The 21,947-nt window shown below is 41.0% G+C and overlaps 2 protein-coding genes across 8 annotated transcripts in view; both read right to left on the bottom strand.

Moving 5' to 3' along the window:
• The window catches only part of LOC148038110 (uncharacterized), a 53,915-nt gene that overhangs the window by 18,112 nt on the left and 13,856 nt on the right, over window positions 1-21,947 (bottom strand). The gene's annotated exons all lie outside the window — the stretch shown is intronic.
• Window positions 10,153-11,559, bottom strand: LOC148038112 (uncharacterized). Its single transcript, XM_087675561.1, has 2 exons — window positions 10,489-11,559; window positions 10,153-10,359 (listed from the first exon to the last, which is right to left on the bottom strand). The coding sequence occupies exons 1-2, from the start codon at window positions 11,233-11,235 to the stop codon at window positions 10,153-10,155; spliced, it is 954 nt and encodes a 317-aa protein (XP_087531687.1). The 5' UTR covers window positions 11,236-11,559.

The raw sequence follows: 21,947 nt of genomic DNA, 5'->3' as shown, positions 1-21,947 counted from the left end.
AATTTATTGAAACCACTCATCTGGCCAAATCTAGCTAGAGAGAGAGAGAGAGAGAGAGAGAGAGAGAGAGAGAGAGAAAGGGGGAGAAGAGTCAACACTGCATTGAGAGAGGAATTTATTGAGAGAAACATTGGCTCCTCATCCGGCCAAATTTAGCTTCTGGAAAGCTCGTTATATAGATTCATTGATTCATGATTTATCTCTTCGATCATGAGCATCTAGTTTCACTTTTTGAAACCACTCATTATATGGGCTTCTAGGCAATGTGACTATCTGAGTGTAAAAATCTTAGTCATCTGAGCTTTCTGGTCAATCTGATCTCCTGACTAAACTTTTAATTTCTCTTAGGCATCTCATCAATGATGAATCAAGTATAATTATAGGGCATTTTGGACATTGATCACCCTTGAATAGACATATGAACATTTAATCATATTTTAAAACACTTAAATAATATAAATCGCCTTTCAAAGTACATGAGTATTAAATTAATTTAAAATCATTGAGCCAATACGTCTTGGTAACAATTGATATACAAAAGATTTATTACATCCCTCCCTCTTGAAATCCATCTTATCTTCAAGACCTTGCTTGAAGTATTTCTAATCCTACAACTCCTTCATAAGTTGCTAGTATTTTTGGATAGTCTTTAAACTACTCTTTTAGCATCCATTTAGAATCTAAATGAAAATAACTTTTAAATTTCAAAAGAAATTTTCTAGAAACACAAGTTGATGTAGACCCATGAGCTGTTTATATAGCCCCAGATCTGGCTAGGATTAGGGTTTTTCCTTCCCCTAAGGACAATTCACACTCAACTATCCTTATCCCCTCCAGTATAAGAAGAGTTCACATGCTTACATTCTCAAAATATTTGCATGTGATTTCTCAATTTGTTGACGATTCGCTTTAAAGGGTACTTTAGTATATGTATTCTAATTAGCATACTTTTTTCCAAAGTTATGTTGTCGTGCTTTACGTAAATCCTTATATTAATTATTATTATCATTGTTTTCTGTGTGTGCAAGTTATCTTTTATGATATCCAAAGAGGAACATGAACCAAGGGATGACCGATGAGAAGTTGGAGGAGATATTCACATGTAACCCCCATCATTTGGCGGCAATGAGCAAACCGCTCGGTTGGAAGACACTTCGTAAGAAGGTCTACGGGATTATCATTTGTATGTATCTTCAAAAGCTCAATGTCTTTGATGTTAAGTACATCCCTGATAAAGTGATACTTCACTTGTATGTGCTTTGTGTTTGCGTGAAAGACAGGATTCCGTACTAGCATGATAGCACTCTGACTTTAAATAACTTGTATATTACATGGAATATGTCAAGATCAAATATCCACGTCATTAATCCACTTAATTTGCTTAGGCTATCTTTCTTTACATCCCAAACAACAATATCCTTTGTAACTTGTATCAATGTCTCTCTTGCATCTTCTATGATCTATTTACCCTTGATATTATCTACATTCTCTTTCTCAGTATCCGAACCTATTGTGAATTGCCATGATGGTATGGCTCACAAATTCAATAGTTGTATGAGATCAATTGAATGCTAGAGCCTACTCTTTTTTTATTTTGAGTTGTGCAGATTTTGTACTCATGCATGTTAGATATATCTACATCGCCATAGAGGTTTGGAAAATATTGGCATCTCTCTTTCGTATATAGACATTTGGGCATTGATTATCTCTCGATTTAAAGCTACGACAACTTTTGGTCGCAAATTCTCCTACAATGCGGGATCACATCCACATGATGAAGGAGATTTGGGATAAGCTTGCATCCCTTAGCATGGATATTTCTTTGAAGGACCTAGCTGTGACACCTCTCTCACATCTCCATCATCGACATGTTTCTTACTCGTTTTCTGATCATATGAAAGACCATTTGCTCTGGTTAAAGTATCTCCTCATGTTCATCTACTTCAGGTGGATCCTCTATTATAGGTTCCAATAGTAGAGACACTTCATAAAGCTTCAGAAGATGGATATGAAAAGCATTGTAAATTCTCCAATGCTCCGGAAGTTGTAACCTGTAACAAACATCATTAATCTTTTTAATGACTTGAAATGGCCCATAATTTCTTGCTACGAGCTTAGTGACTTGGGATGAAGACTTGTTAGAGCTTCTTAGACGAGCTTTATCAAATTTCATCCATACCTAATCCCCTTCTTGTAAAATCAATTGCCTTCGATGCTTATCTGCTACTATCTTTTGTTTTTCCTGATCTCTTTGAATAGCTCATCTAACTTGGGCGAAAATTGTATCTATATCACGCATAAACTCATCAATATGAAATATCCCCTGCTCGGTTTTGAAAATAGGTAATAAGAGTGGTTTTCCTTATGTGATCTTAAATGGTGCTTTACCTATAGAAATATGAATTGTATTGCTACATCCATATTCTACCAAAGGCAAGTACTTTTGCCATTGTTGGTTAGCCTCATGGCAATAGTACTTTAGCATATCCAATATTGTGAGATTGGCTATCTCACTTTGACCATTTGTTTGAGGATGATAAGAAGAAGAAAATATAAGCTTTATACTCAAATTTTCAAAAAGAGCTAGCCAAAAGAGACTAGTGGTTCGTGAATCTCTATCACCCACGATAGATTATGATAACCCATGATACTTAAAATTTTGTTGAATAAATATTCTAGCCATATGTTAAGCCTTGATAGTCTTCTTGATTAGAATAAAATAAGCCTGTTTGCTAAACCTATCAATAATAATTCATATATCATCATTGTCGTTTGCTGATTTTGGCAAGCCAAAAAGCCCTACAAACTTTTGGCAATCAAACTTAATTTTTTGGCACACAATACATTCTTTGATAAATTGTTCAATGCCTCGTCAAAGACTTGGCCAAAAGAAATACATTTCGCGTACCTTGGTTCTGGCCAAAATACCACGATGAGCTACGTAAGAAGTTGCATGACATTCTTCAATTATCTTAGGCCTGAAATCTTTAGTAATGCATAGCTTATTCTCCATCAAAAGAAATCAATCTTCCATAACATAGAAGTTTACCATTTTATCAAGTTGTAAACTCTTTCCAAGTGATTTTAAAATCTTCATCAACAGTATACATGTCTCTCATATTAGTGAAATCTGTATGATGAATCATAGACACTGCATGAATCTAAGGTCTTTTTGATACGGCATCAACCACCTTGTTTTACTTCCCAGAAATATACAGTATTTAAATGTTAAATTGAGTTAAATAATTGCCCCATCAGATACACTTTTCAAAAATCTTTTGTTGGCTGAGAAAATGTCTCAAACCATCATGGTCTATCTTGATGAGAAATTCTCCACCTAAAAGATAGTATCTCCAATCTTTTAAAGCTTGAATGATGGCCATTAACTCCTTTTCATAGATAGTAGCATTCTTTTCTGCATTTTGCAACCTTTTGCTTACATAGCCGACTGCATGTTCTTCCTAATTTAAGACTGCACCAATGCAATTTCTTGAAGCATCACATTCCACAAAGAAAGGTTTTGACAAATTAGGTATAATCAAAACAAGTCCTTTGTCAATATAGAACTTTAGAGCTTAAAAGCTTCCTTCTCTAGTTTGGTCCATCAGAATGCAACTGCTTTCTTAGTTAAATCATGCAATGGTCTAGCAACCACTACAAACCATTCAATGAATCTCTTATAACAAGGGCATAATCCCAAGAAACTTCGAATTTCATGAACACTAGTCAATTTTGGCCATTCTACAATAGCCTTGACTTTTTCTGGATCCATCTCAATCCCACTTTTGGATATAATATGGCCCAATAGTGAATCTCTTCCAGGAAAAATTCACTCTTTTTGCTATTCACATAAAGTTTGTGTTTGCGGAGTTTTTAAAACACTAAGTGTTACTTATACTCTTCTTTATCTTTTGAATGAACCAAAATATCATCAAAGAAAGTATCTATAAACTTCCAATGTGCACTAAAGATTCTTTTCATCATTCTATTAAAGGTTGCAGGAGCATTGGTGAGACCAAATGGTAGCACAAGAAACTCATACAAACCAAAAGTTGTCCTAAATGTTGTTTTATGAATATCTTGAGGGACAATTCTCATTTGATGGTAGCCACTCTTCAAGTCAATCCGGCTGAATACTTTGGATCCATTCAATCTATCCAAGATATCATCCATTCTTGAAATAGGAAACCTATTTTGAATTGTAATTTTGTTGAGAGCCCTGTAATACACACACATGCGCCAAGGTCTATATTTTTCCTACACTAAGAGGACTGGAGAGCCAAAAGGTAAGGAACTGGGTCTTATTAGACCTTTCCCAAGAGCTCATTCACTTGCTTCATAATCTCCTCTTGTTGTATTGGACTCACATGATAGGGTGGTCTATTTGGAGGTGAGCTCCTAGGAATGAGATCAATGTGATGATCTTTTAGCCTCTTTGGTGGTAACTCGTCAAATAAATTGTCTGCAAAACAATCTTTATACTCCTTTAAGAAACTCATTTCGTCCTCGTTTATATCTGAGATAGACTCTTCAATTCTATACTTTGTTAAAATCTTTAACAAAAATCAAGTACGAGAAAAATAGACTTTTTCATTGCTTTACAACTATGTACATGGAATAAGATGAGGATAGAGTTTCCTTCCACTCCCACATCAAAAGATACATTTTTACCCTTGAAAGAAAACCTAAACTTATTTTGATTCTAATCAATGGCTGGATCTATTCTTCTATGCCAGGGTATTCCTAACACAACATCACAATGACTAAGATCTCCCACGATAAAACTCTCATGATCTACATAATCTTCTATCTCAATTCATAGTTTTCCAAGAATAGAAGTAACTTTACACTCTATTCCTTGAAAAGTAGCACCTGTTCTAGACCTCTCCTTAGGTAGATGTCAAGCTTCAACAATCTGAGGATGGATATAATGATATACAGCCCTTGTATCAAATGAATAAAAACAAAGTGATTAGCAATCTTATCCCAAGTCATAAAAGGCTTCATTTTCTCTAACAGAGTTTCATCTTGTTCCAAGGATTTCTTAGGTACAGCATTTACTTGAGGTGTCTTTTGGGGCTAGTTTTTCTTCTTTGCCTTATTAGGACATTGATAGCTATGTGTCATTTTTCTCCACAACAGAAACATCATCCTTCTCTTCTATATTTTGCTAATCGCCGATATGTTGGCTTCTTTTTTAATGGCAAGGGTGGTCTCCCTCCATCCTTATGCTTTGGTTCTTATTTATCTAGCTTCTTTTGGTTAAACATCTTGGTCTTCTTCCTTTGCGGTTCTTTTTTTTTTAGGCTTTACCAAGCATCCATGGCATATACAGCCCTTCACCTTCTAAGGCCGCATCTTGGGTTGCTTCCAACGTATCAGGCTTTGTTATCTTGACAACTCACCATATTGTCGAATGTAATCCATGGCTTTCTCATCTCTATATTAGAATGAACTTTCTTCAGAGATGTAAATTTAAGAGAAACAACTACAAAACTATTGATATATATTTTAACATTGTCTCCATGGCTTTGCTTCAGCTCATCCCTTCTTGTTGCACATCACCTTCAAAAAGCATGCAATTGAAACTTCAACATGAGAGCTTGTTTCAAATGAAAAGAGAGACCTCCAATATAAAGGTGTGGGGCTTGGATGCTTAAAAGTAAAAAGTATAGGCTACAAATGACAAGTGTTTATTGAGAATGACAAGTATAAGGACACTTGTTTCTTCAAAATGACACATACCCTCTTCTAGATGTCACATATCACTTTTCTATATAAAGAAGCTTCCAAACCTTCTACTCTAAAAATCTCTCAAATGGTTGAGAATTTCAGATAGCTGCTAAGGACAAAATAGTTTCTTGCGAGATTCCAGAGCCTTTGACGCAAACAAAATTTCCATTTGAGCAACTTTCAAAAATAGCAACCTCCTAAATTTTAGGAGTCACCAAATTTAGCTTCTGAAAAGCTCATTATATAGGTTCATTGCTTCATGGTTTGTTTTTTCGATCATAAGCATCTGGTTTCACTTTCTGAAACCACTCATTATATGGGCTCCTAGTCAATGTGATTATCTGAGTATAAAAGTCTTAGTTATCTAAGCTTTCTGGTTAATCTAACCACCTGACTAAAATTTTAATGTCTCTTGGACATCTCATCAATGACCACTCAAGTATAATTATATGGCCTTCTAGCCATTGGCTACTTTTAAATAGAAATATGAATATTTAATCATATTTTAAAACACTTAAATAATACAAATCGCCTTTGAAAGTACATGAGAATCAAATTAATTTAGAATCATTGAGTCAATATATCTTGCTAACAATCGATATACAAAAGGTTTTCTACACGTACAATAACTGAAGCTTCTCCCATACTCTTAAAGCTGTTTTGTAAGAGGTAACCACTGGGAGAACCTCTTTAGAAATGTAATAGAGAATAGCACAATATCCACAGGTATCACCATAATCCCATGTAAGCATAACTTCCTCGTGGTTTACAAGGTCCCAATCATCTAAAAAAGGGTTACTCAATAGCTCCTCAAATCACATATTGTAATCGCTTCTATACATTACATGCTTTTATAACAGCACTCCATGTTAAGTATTCAAGGCCATGAAGTTTGTCATCAGTGGAACAACAGAGCGTGCCATTTGGAGAGGATAGGATGAGAACATAAAGGAAAGAAGAGAAATAGAGAGAGAGTACAACCAAACCCAACACAAACTACACTTTAAAGAGTTCACATCTAATATAACACACAAAATTTGACAACACACAACTTAAAAAGAATGAGAACAGCCAACCGACTGCAAGGCTGACCTGAAAATACAATGGTTGAGCCTATAGATACAACAAATACTCAAAATAAAGAGTCAAATCAGAAAAGAAAAGCTCTTTGAATAGTAAATGCCGCAAAAAACTGTAGGAAACATGTCGCAATCTGCCTAGGAGAGTGGAGACGGTCAAAATGTGGGCAGTTGTAGTAACAACGCAAAGATCTGAGACTGTAAATAGGCCAATTGAGGACAGAAGCAGGTTGCCCTGGTCAGCAAAAGGCTGAAAAAAGTAATCAGGCAGTAGCGGGCAGACCTGCAACAGTAGAAAGCAGCATGTCACGACCTAACACGAATGTCTAATACCATGTCAAAAGTGCATGCAACAATGGAAGCATGGAAGACTGTCATAATAGACTATACAACACAAGAGAAAAGAGAAACATAAGAACATTGCAAAAGAAAAATGCTTAGGAAATAGAATCCTTATACCAAATGTGAGATAGTCACATACAATAGCAAGTCACTAGCTGTGTGAGCATTAGCACTGGCTCCCACCCTCAAACAGGACCTACTCTAGAAAATTGCAAGTAAATGAATCACTGAGGAGGAGGAAGCCTAGATAAATAGGTATACAAATTAGGTCAGCCACCATCATGATGGCCCAAAAATAAAGTCGGCCAGCCCAAAAATATCAAAAAAACTATAAAAAATGGGCACCAGAAAAATACCTGAAATAATCCGTTGTGTGCAACCCACAAATACACATGCACAAACTCACTCATGAGCTAACTAATCAGCTAACACAAAAATGTATCCCGAGTGACTATGTCCAAGAAGAAATCAAAGATAGAGGGTTAATGATAGCAAGATAGAGGACACGATATGTAAAAATGCAACAGCCTCCAAGGCTCAAACAAGAACAACACAAGAGTGTATTGCTTGGCAACTAGTCTCTAAAGAAGGAAGGCAGCTGGCTGAAAGCCCAGGAGGTCTCCCACAGTCGACAACACCACCAGCAGTGACAAATGCAGCTATAGGGGTGCCATGCCATAGGTTATTGCAAGTAACAGGAAGCTGGGATGAAACACAACTATTTTGGAGATGGTAGCAGCTAGCAAAACCACTAGAGGGCTGGCAGCAGCTAGAACAGTTGTGGCAACAGGGTCCACAACAGGGCTGAGCCACCAAATGGTTGGGTGGAATCGAGTTGAGGAGTGGACTGCAACAACTAGTGAATCATGATGAATGAGGATGATGGTCATAGAGAGCTTACACTAAATGTGAGAGTGAGAAATAGAGGATGGAAGTCCACAACATGTCCTTGTATAGGAGTTCTTTGGAAATTTGTCCTACCGTCAAAGGGAGCCCAAGTGATCACCCCAAATAGGCCAAGGCATTGGACTAAGGGTACGCATCGGCTGCCCAAGGATCTACCGAGTCCTGCAAAGGCGGATGAAATCAGCAATGGACTTTTTTGAAAGGGCTTTTGGTGTGATTTGTTCAAAAGATTTAGCATTAAGTGATGGTTTCAAATCAATGTTCGTCCTATTGAGTCATTATACCCCGAAGTACGCGAAAATAAGGATGGATAGCCCCATGACCTTCAAAAAACAAGCAATACAATACCACACACTACTAGGATAAGTGCCTAGCGATATCTAAGTGGGTGTGTGTGTGCCAATCATATGGAGAATATATGTAGAGAAAGACAACACAGGTAACCAAGCAAGACAACCAAAGCCAACATCCAAGCATAGGGAAAGATTGCCATTGGAGACTGCTATGTAGAATGCCACGATTATGCTAGATCCAAAGTCGATTACTCTTACGGTGACCGAAAAGGGATAAATGCGCACAGATGCATGTTTACATGAACAAAATGCCGATGTATGGAGTAATACAAAGGAAAATGCAAATGTTCATGCAAAATGCAAAATGCAATGGAACAGTCACTTGGACAGTACCCTCAAAGGGGAATTGTTCACTTGCCCAAGTGTCCTTTTACAATCATATCATCCTGACAATGCGGATGAAGTTACAAATATCCATAACATATAATAATAAAATGTCTGAAAGCAAAAATGTGTAAACATCCTTACTATCACTATCAAGAGAAAAAAACCACCCCGTCTCAAACTAGAAGAAGAAGTAAAAGAGAAGCACCCTTTCCTTATCAATCGAAAGTAGAGGAGGGTGTACCTAAGCCAATCCGTGGTAGAAGATATGATAGAATCGGCTAGTTGACCACCTTGGTCAAAAAATCTACAAAATTGTCACTTGACAACACAAACTCTAGACTAATGATGCCTAACTCAACCTGCTCGCTGGTAAAATTGTAGTAAACAACCACGTGCCGTGTCCAAGGAGAGATGCTAGGATTGCACACAAGGGCAATGATACTCTAGTTGTCACAGTAGACAATTGTGGGCAACTCACAAGAAAACTGAAGTGCAACCAACAAGTTCCTAACATAGATGGCCTCCATAGTACCATTGAAGAGAGTCCGATACTCTGTCTCAGCCGTGGAAGCCGCCACTATCTCCTACTTACGGCTGGCCTAAGAGATGGGTGTCATGCCCAAGCTATAGAGATAGCCACCATGAAAACGCCGGGTGTCACGATCTTCTGTTCAATCAGAATCAGTGTACCCTTGCAAGCATAAATCATGACCATAAGTTAGTCCAAAATTCTAGATACATCTTAAATATGTTAACACACAAAATCAAGCAATCCAATGAGCATAGTTGTCAGGTACGAAAAGTATGATATGATACGATACGATAAAATACAGTACTAAATGGTACCTTAAGATTTTATAAGGTACGGTACGATATTAGTATGACAAAAAAACTAACTTCATTTTTTTTAAACTATAAATAGTAGAACACATGTTTAAAGTAAAACTAGCAATGACATTACAAAATATCCTGAATACATGAGGTAAAAAGCCCTCGCAATCACATGCGAGCAGCAAACATACGGGCCACGGTACAATGTACTGGATACATCATACAATCATCAACGAGTGAAACTGGATATAATCATCAGTGATAGTACTAAGTAGATAAAAAAAGGTGAGACTCGAGAGACCTGAGGCCTAGACGCTAAGATGACTCATGAGGCATCACTATCATCATCATCATCATCATCATCATCTGAGTGCTCATCAAGAGAGTTTGAAGATGACTCCTCGTCACCGAATGATGAGGCACTCTCATACTCATCCTCACTGATAAGGTTACCATCATCATCAAATGATGGCTCCCTAGGCAATGACGGTCTAACTGTAGGCAAGGGGGGAATGTCATCATCACGAACTGGACGAGAGCTACTAGAGCCCCGCCTCATATATGTTTACAAACCACCTGAATCACCCCTCGTCGATCTCGGAGGGCGTCGAATGACCATGCCTGCTGGCAACTCGAACTCCTCGCCCACGAGCACGCTGACTACGAGTGTCACGGGTGCCTGCTACTATAAGCTCTCTATAGAGCTCTACAAAGATCTGCTCCTCATCGACCTCCTGATATACACTCGCAAGAGTGTCGCCCGTTAACTTGAATGTATCAACATTCACCTACATAATGCACATAAGATAATAGATTATAAATACTAAATTGTTGAGTATAATACTATAAAGTAACAAGTTGAAACCAACAAATTTAAAGAGTAAACTTGACTTATCATTTTATGGTTAGGTGTTTACCTGCTTTGGACTACCCATACTCATCATGGCCTTCATCATGCGCAAGTTAGTGCGGCAATAGACTAGCCGCTCTAACTGTCGTGTGCTAAGACGATTGCGAATCTTCGTGTGAATGAGAGAATAGGCACTCCAATTTCTCTCACATACACCCGAAGAGAAATCCTGCGCAAGGACTCTCATGGCCAAGGACTGAAGAGTCTCCAGCGCATATCCAAAATTTTGCCACCAAAATAGAGGCTTTACAAGTGACTCCCTTCTCCAACAAGTAGAAGAAGAAAATGCCACATGTCCTCTCTGATCTACATAGCATTCAAGCTCCTCTAGGATTGTGTTGTGGTAATCTATGGGAACCACACGAGTCAAATATGCAAGCTCATCTGACCGGAGCTCTCTGTCATCCATGATCGCCGGCGACTTGTAGGCCGGATGCACCAATGCTGCAAAACCATGGATGGGCCTATGCATCCATGCCCATCTCCTCTCTACTATCTCTATGATGTATGCACGCTGAGAATCTGTGATCATCGTGCAAGCCCGTATCTCCACCAATGCCACTCTGAAGAAGTGAACGAGAAGGCCTATGATGGACCCCTCGCAATCAATCATGCGCAACACCCTATAAAAGAGAGTCTCGACAATCACAATGGCACGGACTTTCTGCCAAAACTGCTCATCAAGACACAGCAGCTGTATGGCTTTCGCCTCCTCTGTCTCATACTCATCCCACTCATTCCATAGAGTGGACATCACTGTTTGGCGTAGGGCAGACCGCACCTCATAAAGCCGCTCCAACAATAGCTACGTATAAGCAAACCAAGTTGAAGAAGGCTTCTTCAACTCAAGTTTGCAATGCTCGCGATACATCGCAAGCACCTTCACCTTCACCGTGAAGACGGTGGCAACAGATGTAGCCTTGTGTACCACCCTCTTCACCCATTTTAGCTTCCCGATGTCCTCCATGAGCAAGTCCAAACAATGACTTGCACATGGAGTCCACACGATCGAAGGAAACTCGGCCTCAAGCAAACCGCCCATGCGCCGACAATTGGATGCATTGTTGGTCACAACTTGCACCACATTCAACGGGCCCACCTACAAGCACATTATACATGGCACAAATTATAAAAGCTTCGGGGAGAGATGAATCACGAATCATGACTTGAAAATTCTAATTATGATTCATGAATAATGAAAGCAACTTTAAAAAGACAATGTGTACCTCAATGAGAGCTTACCGAAATGGACCGGCAGATGAATGGGCCGGTCGTTTTTCTTCCCCTCTTGCCGGTATCTACGGCCCACAAAAAAATATGTGCCAAGTGGACATGAAACGAGTATGTTGATGATACTCCGTTTCTTACAGTCACTCCATCCATCGGTGAGAATGGAGCAACCGTATTTTGTCCATGCGGCCCGAATAGGATCAAGGGCTTTATCAATCCTCTCCTCCTCTTCATTAATCTTCTCCGTCCTCATATCATTGTATGAGATGCCGCTCCATCCTTCACATGGGCCCCCATTGGCAATGGTTCTCACCATCTTCTTCCATTGCTCATGCTTTAGGATATTGAATGCAAGATTGCACTCGATCACCGTTCGTGAAATCTCAACATTGGCAGGCAACCGATCCACGTATATGACCAGGAGCTTGAGAGAGAGAGGATTGCCTCTCTGGTACCGCATGAACCTCTAACCTTTGCCTTTTGCCAATGCCGGAGCCCGAAGCAGATGTGGAGTCGGCACCACCAATGGTGGAGGCCTCACCCGCATCGATCGAAGATAGGCCTACATTTGAGGCTTCCTCATGAGTAGGCATAGGTGTAGATGCCGCCGCCACCTCCTCCTCTAGTGGATTCCCCTCTCATCTTGGCGAGAATCTCGTCCACAATGTGTTGAGGCATCGACTTGCACGGAGCGACTTGCCCCCCCGTCTTGGAAAGATATTGAAGAAACCGGGTTGCACCACTTGTGTAGCTCTTCCTGCAATACTTGCATATCCAATTGTGGGAGTTGGACTTCTTTGTGTTTGTCATGGGGACGTGAAATTTTGAGATGCTTTAATCTTGCTAGTAACATTTGATTAAGTTACTGATCAAATGTGCAAGGTTGTTTAGCACATGTGATGCACATGGCAGTTATTTCATGGAAACGGGCCAACGACCCGGAGAATGCAGTGGGTGTTAAAGGCAAAACTTGTGTTAAGTTATGCCAACTGGGTCTTGGTGGTCAGTTGGTGCCAGGTTGGACCCTAAGACAATTGTTTGGCCATTAAGTATCAGTGGAGACACTAGGGACTAACATTAATTAATTAATTAATGCTAGTCTAAGGGTCAACAGAGGTTGGGAACCACTCCAAGTTTTAAATGGCCTAGCCAATTTCATTCCAGATGGGCATGTTTAATTTTGGGCAGGGTCAAAAGGGCTGCAATTAATTTTTAGAATTAATTAATTTTGAAAAATTAATTTAATGGCTGAAAATGCATCAGGAAGGCTGCCACTTGGCAAAACTTTCCCATGCAACTAGGGAGAAGGCTATTGGAGGGTGGTGAAAGCTGAATGCCAGCCATTCGGAGCTTGGTGGAGGGAAAGGAGGTGATCAGATTTGGCTCTAAGAGGCGACGATGACTGATCGCGGGCCGTGACAGGACAAGGGGCAGCAGGTTTCCTCTTCTGCCTCAAGATAGGCGGCGGTAGGAGAGAAGGGCTTGCCAGCCAAGCTGATGTTTTACCTCCCCCTTTGAAGCTGTTGGTGCCATCAGATTTGTCATCAAAGTTATGAATCAGAAGATACATTTCGGCTGTTTTTTTTTTCATAATGGAATTGCGGCTGATTTTCTCTCTTTCTACAGCATTCTCTCATCTCCTCGAGTCTATACTCAAGTGTTCTCAGCAATTCTCAGCCATGGGTAGCAGAGTACAGCCAAATTTGGTGGACAGCAGAGAGTTTACTACTGTAAACCCTAAATTACAGCAGTAATTAGGGTTTAGCAGCCACCTTGGGACCCGTGCCCTCAGTCAAAGGCATTGTACACTGAAATCAGCACCGGAAATCCGTGGAATTGTGAGGATTTCAGATGCCAGCCCATCTATTGTGAATTTGGGGCAGCATTTGACCAGTTCGGGTTCCATTAGAGCAAGTCCTAGGTGAAAATCAAGGGGAAATCTGACCGAATGCTTTGCTGATTATTGAAACAGCAAGGGGCTTTTGAATCAGCCAAGGAGATTGTGAAATCTCGGCTTGTAATTTATCCATCAACAATTGAAATTAAAGAAATACCGAAAGGGGCGCCAGTTTTGGGGCCAACAGGGTGTCCACTATCCAAGTTAATGAAGGTAAAGTGAGCATTTCAGTTTATGTTCATTTGCTAATTGTTGTAATTAAGTGCTTAATCAGGTTAAACCACCCTATCCGAGAAGGAAGGCCGGTTTCATAGTTCCATTGCCGGGATAATCAATCAATCTCTTGATTTGGTGAGCCCGAGGCACCTGATTGCAAGCCAAAGCTTTGTGCTAGTGCTGATTTTTGTGCTCAGCTGAGAAATTACAGCAACATATCTTCATATAGTGAGATGGAATCAAGCAGTGATGATGCCTCTCAGTATGGACATTCTCATGGGAATGAAGGAAATGCAATGCCTAATCTTGGACAAGGCTCTCATGATGGACAACAAGCTGAAAATGTTGCTGTTGGGCAAGATGCAGGGCCTTCAAGCCATCATGAGGTAAATGACCAGTAAAGTGACGAGGAATTTGATGACTAGTTCAAGAATCGGATAAGGACAGCAGCAAATCTCTTTGCTGAATTGGCAAAGGATCCTCAATTCACCCGATTTTTGAATGCTCCGAAGAAGGACAGCAAGGGCAAGAAGAAGAAGTCAACTTCTACACCTTCGGGAAAGCAAGATGCACCGAACGTAGTGCCAAATCCTTCACTTGAAGCTCCTAAAGAGGCCAATGAAGCTAAACAGTTGGTACCTATGGGGCAAGGAATGCAAATGCAAGGCCATTATGGAAGTGCCAATCCAATGGATTTTGGACAGCCGGGCATGCATGCTATGATGGGATAGCTAGGATACTTTGGTGATAGCATGATTTTTCATGCAATGGTTGGCCAAGGGCTGCATACGGGAATGTATGACACAAATCCCTATGGTATGCAGCAGCCAATGCATGGTGTGCAAGGCCCATTGTTTTCGGGTATGGCTGGAAATGTGCAAAACCCTATGTATAGTAGCATTGGCTTGATGCCTGGGGCACAAAGTGGAATGTTTGGCAATGCATCTACACCTCCGAATGCTTATGGGGCTCAAGGAATGACTGTTGGTCATCCAAATGCTTCATTTGGGCTTGGTCATGATGTAAATACAGCAAATACACCCCTTTTGCAACAGCTAGTGTATAACAACTTGACTCCCAAAGGGGAAGCAAAAGACTATGATGAGGGTGGAAAAGCAATGAAGTTTGAGTCCTTCAGTGGTGCACAACATAGGCTGAAAGCTTTGACCTTCGTTCAGCAGTTCGATGCAGCCTATTCAGGGGGAAACTTCACCGAATCCTCTAAGATTCGAAAGGCAGCCACTTTCTTGAAGGGGAATGCATTGCAGTGGTGGTCCGCGCTCTTGATGCAAGGTAGAGCACCGTCAACATGGGTACAATTCAAGCAAATGTTTGCATCGAATTGATTGACTAGTACCTTTGAGGTGGACATGATGACAGCTTGGAACAAGCTTGATGCTAAGGAATGCAAGAATTTAGAGCAATACAATAATAAGTTTTGGGATGCATTGCTGCCCGTCACTTCTTATCTTCCTGTACCCCTTCATGAGCAAGTGGAAAAGAATGTATGTGGGCTGCCCAAAGGAATCAAGGATTTTTGCATAAAATCCACCGTGTCTAGCATGTCTTAGCTCATAGAGACTGTTGCTACAGCCGATGCTTTGCTGCGTGGAAAGGATTCGGGCTTCCAAGAGAGCGGGGAGAAGCCGAACAAAAAGTTGTTTAAGGCTGAGAAAAGGAGCATATCTTAAAACCAGCCTGAAAAGAGGCCAAAACAGCAAAGAAAGGGCTCCAAATCATTGGCACAACGTAAGGAATTGATGGCTGCAAATAAATGCTTTATTTGTGAACAGGAGGGTCATATTGCAAAGAACTGTCCCAATAGGCAGCAAGCTGCAAAATCAAAAAATCAAGGAGATCCTAAGGGTAAAAGGCCCAAAACATCAGTGGGATTGGTGCCCGATGTTGTTAGTGATCAGCCCAATGATGATGCTAGTGAGTTGTACAAAGCATGGGGCAAAATTAGGGATCAGCATGCATTGATCTTCTTTGATAATGGTGCACGAGCCAACTTCATCTCTACTGACATGGCAGCCCGTCTAGGCATCAAAGAGAATGAGATGGGAGCCATGGGGAAAGTTGGAATGGCATGTAAGGGTCATGCAGAACCTGTCACACCACTCATTGGAAAGCTTCGGTTGCATATACAAGGATATCTGGACAGCAAAGAGTTTTACATTGCTCCACTTGAGGATTGTGATATGTTGCTTGGTATGCCATGGTGCCACCGTATGCATGCAATGATTGATTCATATGCAAAAGAGATCACTATTCAACATAAGGGAAAGACACTCACACTTGCTGTAAAGTTGAAAGGGAAATCTGTCCTTGTTGTATCTGCGGCTGCTATTTCTAAAGTAATGAAAAGTCATCTTTCAATGTGTTTAGTTTTTGCTAAGGATAAGGATGATAGTGAGAATGTTGGGAATATGTCTAAATTAGAGAAGGATCACATGTCATTTCCGAAAATGTATACTGATTGCTTCTCTCAGTCACTTCCAGGACAGCTATCACCTGAAAGACCCGAAGATCATGGCATAGACCTTATCCTTGGAAGTAGCCCTCCTAATAAACCACCCTATAGAGTCAGTGCAGCCCAACAGGAGGAGATTATGAGTCAGGTAAATGAGTTGTTAGAAAAAGGGCTGATTCAGCCCAACTTATCTCCTTTTTGTTCTCCAGTGCTTTTGGTGCAGAAAAGGGATGGTTCATGGCGTATGTGCATTGACTATCGTGCTCTGAACAATATCACGATAAAGAACCGCTTTCCGATCCCTCGGATCGATGATGTTATGGATAGATTGCAAGGGGCAGCAATATTCAGCTGTATAGATTTAAAAAGTGGGTATCATCAAATACGCATTAGACCGGAGGATGTGCCTAAGATAGCTTTCAGGACATCTTTTGGGTTATATGAATTTCTTGTCATGCCTTTTGGACTTACGAATGCTCCTGTCACTTTTAATCAGATGATGGATCACATCTTTCAGCCACATAGAGCATTTGTGGGTACTTTCTTTGATTACATGATTGTCTATTCAAAGAATGAGACGGAGCATAGAAAGCACTTGGACATTGTTTTCAATGAGCTACGTAAGCATAGGCTCGTTATCAATGACAAGAAGAGTGAATTCTTTTTGCATGAAATCCACTTCTTCGGACATATTGTATCGGCTGATGGTATTCGTAAGGACCTTGCTAAGATTGAAGCAATACGTTCATGGCCAGCTTTGAAGAATGTTCATGAGATCCGCAGCTTCTTGGGTTTATGTTCTTACTATAGAAAGTATGTACGCAGGTTTGCTGAAATTGCATCTCCATTGCATGCTTTGAAAAAGAAAGATGTGCCATTTAGATGGACAGCAGTGGAAATTTCAGCATTTGAAAAGTTGAAGGAAAAGATGACTTCAGATCCTGTGCTTGTGTTGCCTAATCTAAGGAAGTCATTTGTGGTTCAGTGTGATGCAGGTGGTAACAGCATTGGGGCTGTCCTTATGCAAGATGGCCAAGTTGTGGCTTATGAAAGCCGAATTCTCCACGGTGCAGAGAGGCATTTATAGGTTTATGAGAAAGAGCTCTTGGCTGTAATTCATGCACTGTCTATGTGGAAACATTATTTGTTGGGAACTGATTTTACAGTGCAGACAGACCATCAGACTTTGAGGTACTTTCTGACGCAAACAAAGTTGTCAAAGAAGCATATGAGATGGGCAAATTTTCTCTCTATGTTTCATTTTCAGATTGTACACATTGATGGTAAAAATAATGTTGTGGTTAATCCACTGTCACGTAAGCCACAAATTTCAGCCGTCGCTATGGTTTATCACACTGAGTTGGATGCCATGAAAGAGCAACATGCTACTGATTCGGACTTTGCTAATGTTTATGATCAGCTTTGCAATGGCCAAAGGCATGAGCATTTTATACTAAGAGATGGATTTCTGTTGATACATGGACGACTGTGTGTCACAAAGCAGTTGAGGCCTAGAGTGATCATTGAAAGTCATGCTCCTCCGTATGCAGGACACAGAGGTATTGATGCCAAAGTCAAGGCAGTGGAGCATTCCTTTTATTGGCCAGCTTTGAGGCGTGATGTAGAGCAGTTTGTTAGGGCATGCATCATATGTTAGAAGGTAAAGCATGATAGGCAAAAGATGCAGCTTATTGCAGCCCTTACCTATTCCAGATAGGCCTTGGCAAAGCATTGCTATGGACTTTATCTTTGAGCTTCCTAGGACACCTACAGGGAATGATGGGATATGGACTATTATTTGTAGGTTTAGCAAACAAGCCCATTTCATTCCGGTGAGGAAAAAGATAAAGGTTGCTCATATGGCACGATTTTATATGCAGCACATTTTCAAGTATCATGGTATGCCTGAGTCGATCATCAATGATCGAGACCCTCGGGTGACCAATCTATTCTGGAAGGAATTGTTTGAAAATATGGGTACCACGCTGAAATTCTCATCATCCTTCCATCCGCAGACAGATGGTCAATCTGAGGAAGCAAATTCCACAGTGTTGGATCTTTTGAGGTGCTATGTTTCAGACCACAAGACACAGTGGGAACAGTATTTGCCATTGGTTGAGTTTGCATACAATAATACAGTGCATAGTTCCACTAGCAAGGCTCCATTTGAGGTGGTTGAGGGTGGCAAGAAGGTTCCACCTATTTTGCACACTAAGGATAAGATCTTTGAGGCTGATCGCTTTGTGGAAAGCTTGGATGCAGCCGATGCAAAGATAAAGTATGCACTTCAGAGGTCACATGACAAGCAAAAGCGGGCAGTTGATTGCCATAGACGTGCTTTGCAGTTTGCAGAGGACGATTATGTATTGCTGCGTTTCGAAAAGGCAAGGCTGAAAAATGTAAAGGGAAGAGAGAGGTTGTATCCGAAGTTAAGCATGAGATACTATGGGCCCTTTCAAGTGTTGGAAAAGGTCAGCGATGTTGCATATCGGCTGAAATTACCTCCACATTGTCGGATACACAATGCCTTTCATGTCAGTTTGTTGAGACTTTTCGTGGTGATGCGCCAGAAGATGTATCTGCTGAAATTCAGCCAGAGGTTGAGGAACTAGATGAGATTTTGGTACCCGAGCAGATTTTGGCACATAAGGAACGGAAGGTCAAAGGTAAAGTTTCCAGAAGATATTTGGTGAAGTTTCAAAATTATTCACCAATGGATGCAAAATGGATGGAAGAGGATGACTTGGCAGACCATCCTCAGTTGTTGCAACTTTATCTTGATGCCTTTCAGTTAGAGCTGACTTTGGATCGGGCTTACTCAAGTTCAGCCGAGCGGGCGTCCGAAGCATTGCTTGATGCTCAAGGGGGAGGTAGCACTTCCACTCCACCGGTTTTGGACAGCTCTCGTATGTAGTGGATCTCGGATGTATTCAACATGCATCCAAGGTACTGTGCTGACAGTATGTCTACCATGAGGTCACTACTCAGTGTACTAGTCACTATGAGATACATGTATATGAGTACAGTTGTCACCGCGGCTCTGAGACTATACTTATGCATGAGTTTTTGGACCAGTTTGGCATGAGTTTTTGCCTCAATTTTGAGATCAATTTCTGATTAGTTTCAGCTCAGTTTTTAATTAGTTTGAGAACCGTTTATGATCACTTTGGGATCAATTTTGCATCGGTTTCTAATCGACTTTTTTGACCATCAGCTTGTGATCAGTTTGGAGTCACATTTGCAGCCATTTGTGATTAGTTCTCATATCAGTCCATGATCAATTTATGATCAGGTCATGCTCAGTTTGTAATGGTTTACAGCTGATTCCATGGACAGCCGCATGTAAACGAATGTCATTGAAAGTTTCAGCCATGGTTTATGCTGAGAATATGCTTCACTGTGATTTTGAAGTCAGAACGGTTGAGAAACATTAGTTATGGATGCATCCAATGGTTTCTAGCAACAGTTTTGGACTGTTTTTCAGTTTTCTATTATGTTTTGTTGGCTGGAAATTTTCAATAAGTTTTGTGCATATGCAACGGTTTGACAACAGTGGCCAATGTTGTGGTGACTGTCATACCAAATTGAAATTCCAGTGCAATATACTTTTTCTTTGGCCCAATGCAGTGCAATCGAGGACGATTGCAAGGTTTTCAAGGGGGAGGTCTGTCACGAGGACGTGAAATTTTGAGATGCTTTAATCTTGCTAGTGACATTTGATTAAGTTACTAATCAAATGTGCAAGGTTGTTTAGCACATGTGATGCACATGGCAGTTATTTCATGGGAACGGGCCAAGGACCTCGAGAATGCAGTGGGTGTTAAAGGCAAAACTTGTGTTAATTTATGCCAACTGGGTTTTGGTGTTAGACCCTAGGACAATTGTTTGGCCATTAAGGGTCAGTGGTGACACTAGGGACTAGCATTAATTAATTAATTAATACTAGTCTAAGGGTCAACAGAGGTTGGGAACCACTCCAAGTTTTAAATGGCCTAGCCAATTTCATTCCAGATGGGCATGTTTAATTTTGGGCAAGGTCAAAAGGGCTGAAATTAATTTTCAGAATTAATGAATTCTGAAAAATTAATTTAATGGCTGAAAATGCATTAGGAAGGCTGCCACTTAGCAAAACTTTCCCATGCAACTAGGGAAAAGGCTGTTGGAGGGTGGTGGAAGCTGAATGGTAGCCATTCGGAGCTTGGTGGAGGGAGAGGATGTGATCAGATTTGGCTTTGAGAGGTGACGACGACTGATCGGGCGCTGCGACAATACAGGGCGCAGCAGGTTTTCTCTTCCGCCTCAAGAGAGGCGGCAGTAGGAGAGGAGGGCTTGCCAGCCGAGCTGGTGTTTTACCACCCCCCCCCCCCCCCCCGCTTTGAAGTTGTTGGTGCCATCAGATTTGTCATCAAAGTTACGAATCAGAAGATACATTTCGGCTGATTTTCTCTCTTTCTACAGCATTCTCTCATCTCCTCGAGTCTATACTCAAGTGTTCTCAGCAATTCTCAGCCATGGGTAGCAGAGTATAGCCAAATTTGGTGGACAGTAGAGAGTTTACTGCTGTAAACCCTAAATTACAGCAGTAATTAGGGTTTAGCAGCCACCTTGGGACCCGTGCCATCAGTCAAAGGCATTGTACACTGAAATCAGCACCGGAAATCCGTGGAATTGTGAGGATTTCAGATGCCAGCCCATCTATTGTGAATTTGGGGCAGCATTTAACCAGTTAGGGTTCCATTAGAGCAAGTCCTGGGTGAAAATCAAGCGGCAATTTTCCCGAATGCTTTGCTGATTATTGGAACAACAAGGGGCTTTTGAATCAGCCAAGGAGATTGTGAAATCTCGGTTGGAACAGCAAGGGGCTTTTGAAACAACCAAGGAGATTGTGAAATCTCGGCTTGTAATTTATCCATCAGCAATTGAAATTAAAGAAATACCGAAAAGGGAGCCAGTTTTGGGGCCAACAGGGTGTCCACTGTCCAAGTTTATGAAGGTAAAGTGAGCACTTCAGTTTATGTTCATTTGCTAATTGTTGTAATTAAGTGCTTAATCAGGTTAAACCACCCTATCCGAGAAGGAAGGCTGGTTTCAGTGTCCCTCTCCACATGGATGGCGTGCAAGTTGAAGGCCTCATGCTTCTCGCGTGTCATGGTGCCAAGGCGAGGCAGGAGGCCCGATGAAGAGGAGAGAGTCAAGACTTGTCACTCCGATCGGCAGTGATGCTTGAAGAGGAAGGGGATGGGGGGAAGAGGAGACAGTGAGATGATGCTTGAGCCTTGAAGAGGGAGGGGATCGGGGAAACTTGGAAAGTTGAAAGAAGAATGAACTTTGAAAAGGGAGAGGATGGGAGGAAGACTCAAGAGAAGGGGGAAAGAGGAGAGAAGAAGAGGAAGCTTGGAGGAGATGGAAGCTTGATGCAGCCTTGGAGTCTTGGAGACAAGAGGAAGGGCTGAGGAGACAGTCGAGACTTGCAAGAGTGTGTGACGTGTCACGTGTGTGTGTCGCAAATGATCAATCATGCCCAGTTTGCGCCTTTTTCCCCAGCTCGTTTCGCGCGGAAACTCCCTGGATAGCTTGCCTTGTCCCGCAGGATACGTGGCCAAAACATGCTTAAAATCTCATACGAAACAGTACGGATACGTACCATACG

Source organism: Lygodium microphyllum, chromosome 3, assembly GCF_053477565.2.
Source record: "Lygodium microphyllum isolate KBCC chromosome 3, Lygodium_microphyllum_v1.1.10, whole genome shotgun sequence".
In the NCBI taxonomy this organism is placed as follows: Eukaryota; Viridiplantae; Streptophyta; class Polypodiopsida; order Schizaeales; family Lygodiaceae; genus Lygodium; species Lygodium microphyllum.
The sequence above is the reverse complement of the archived record's forward strand: the minus strand, read 5'-3'. Positions and strand labels throughout refer to the sequence as shown.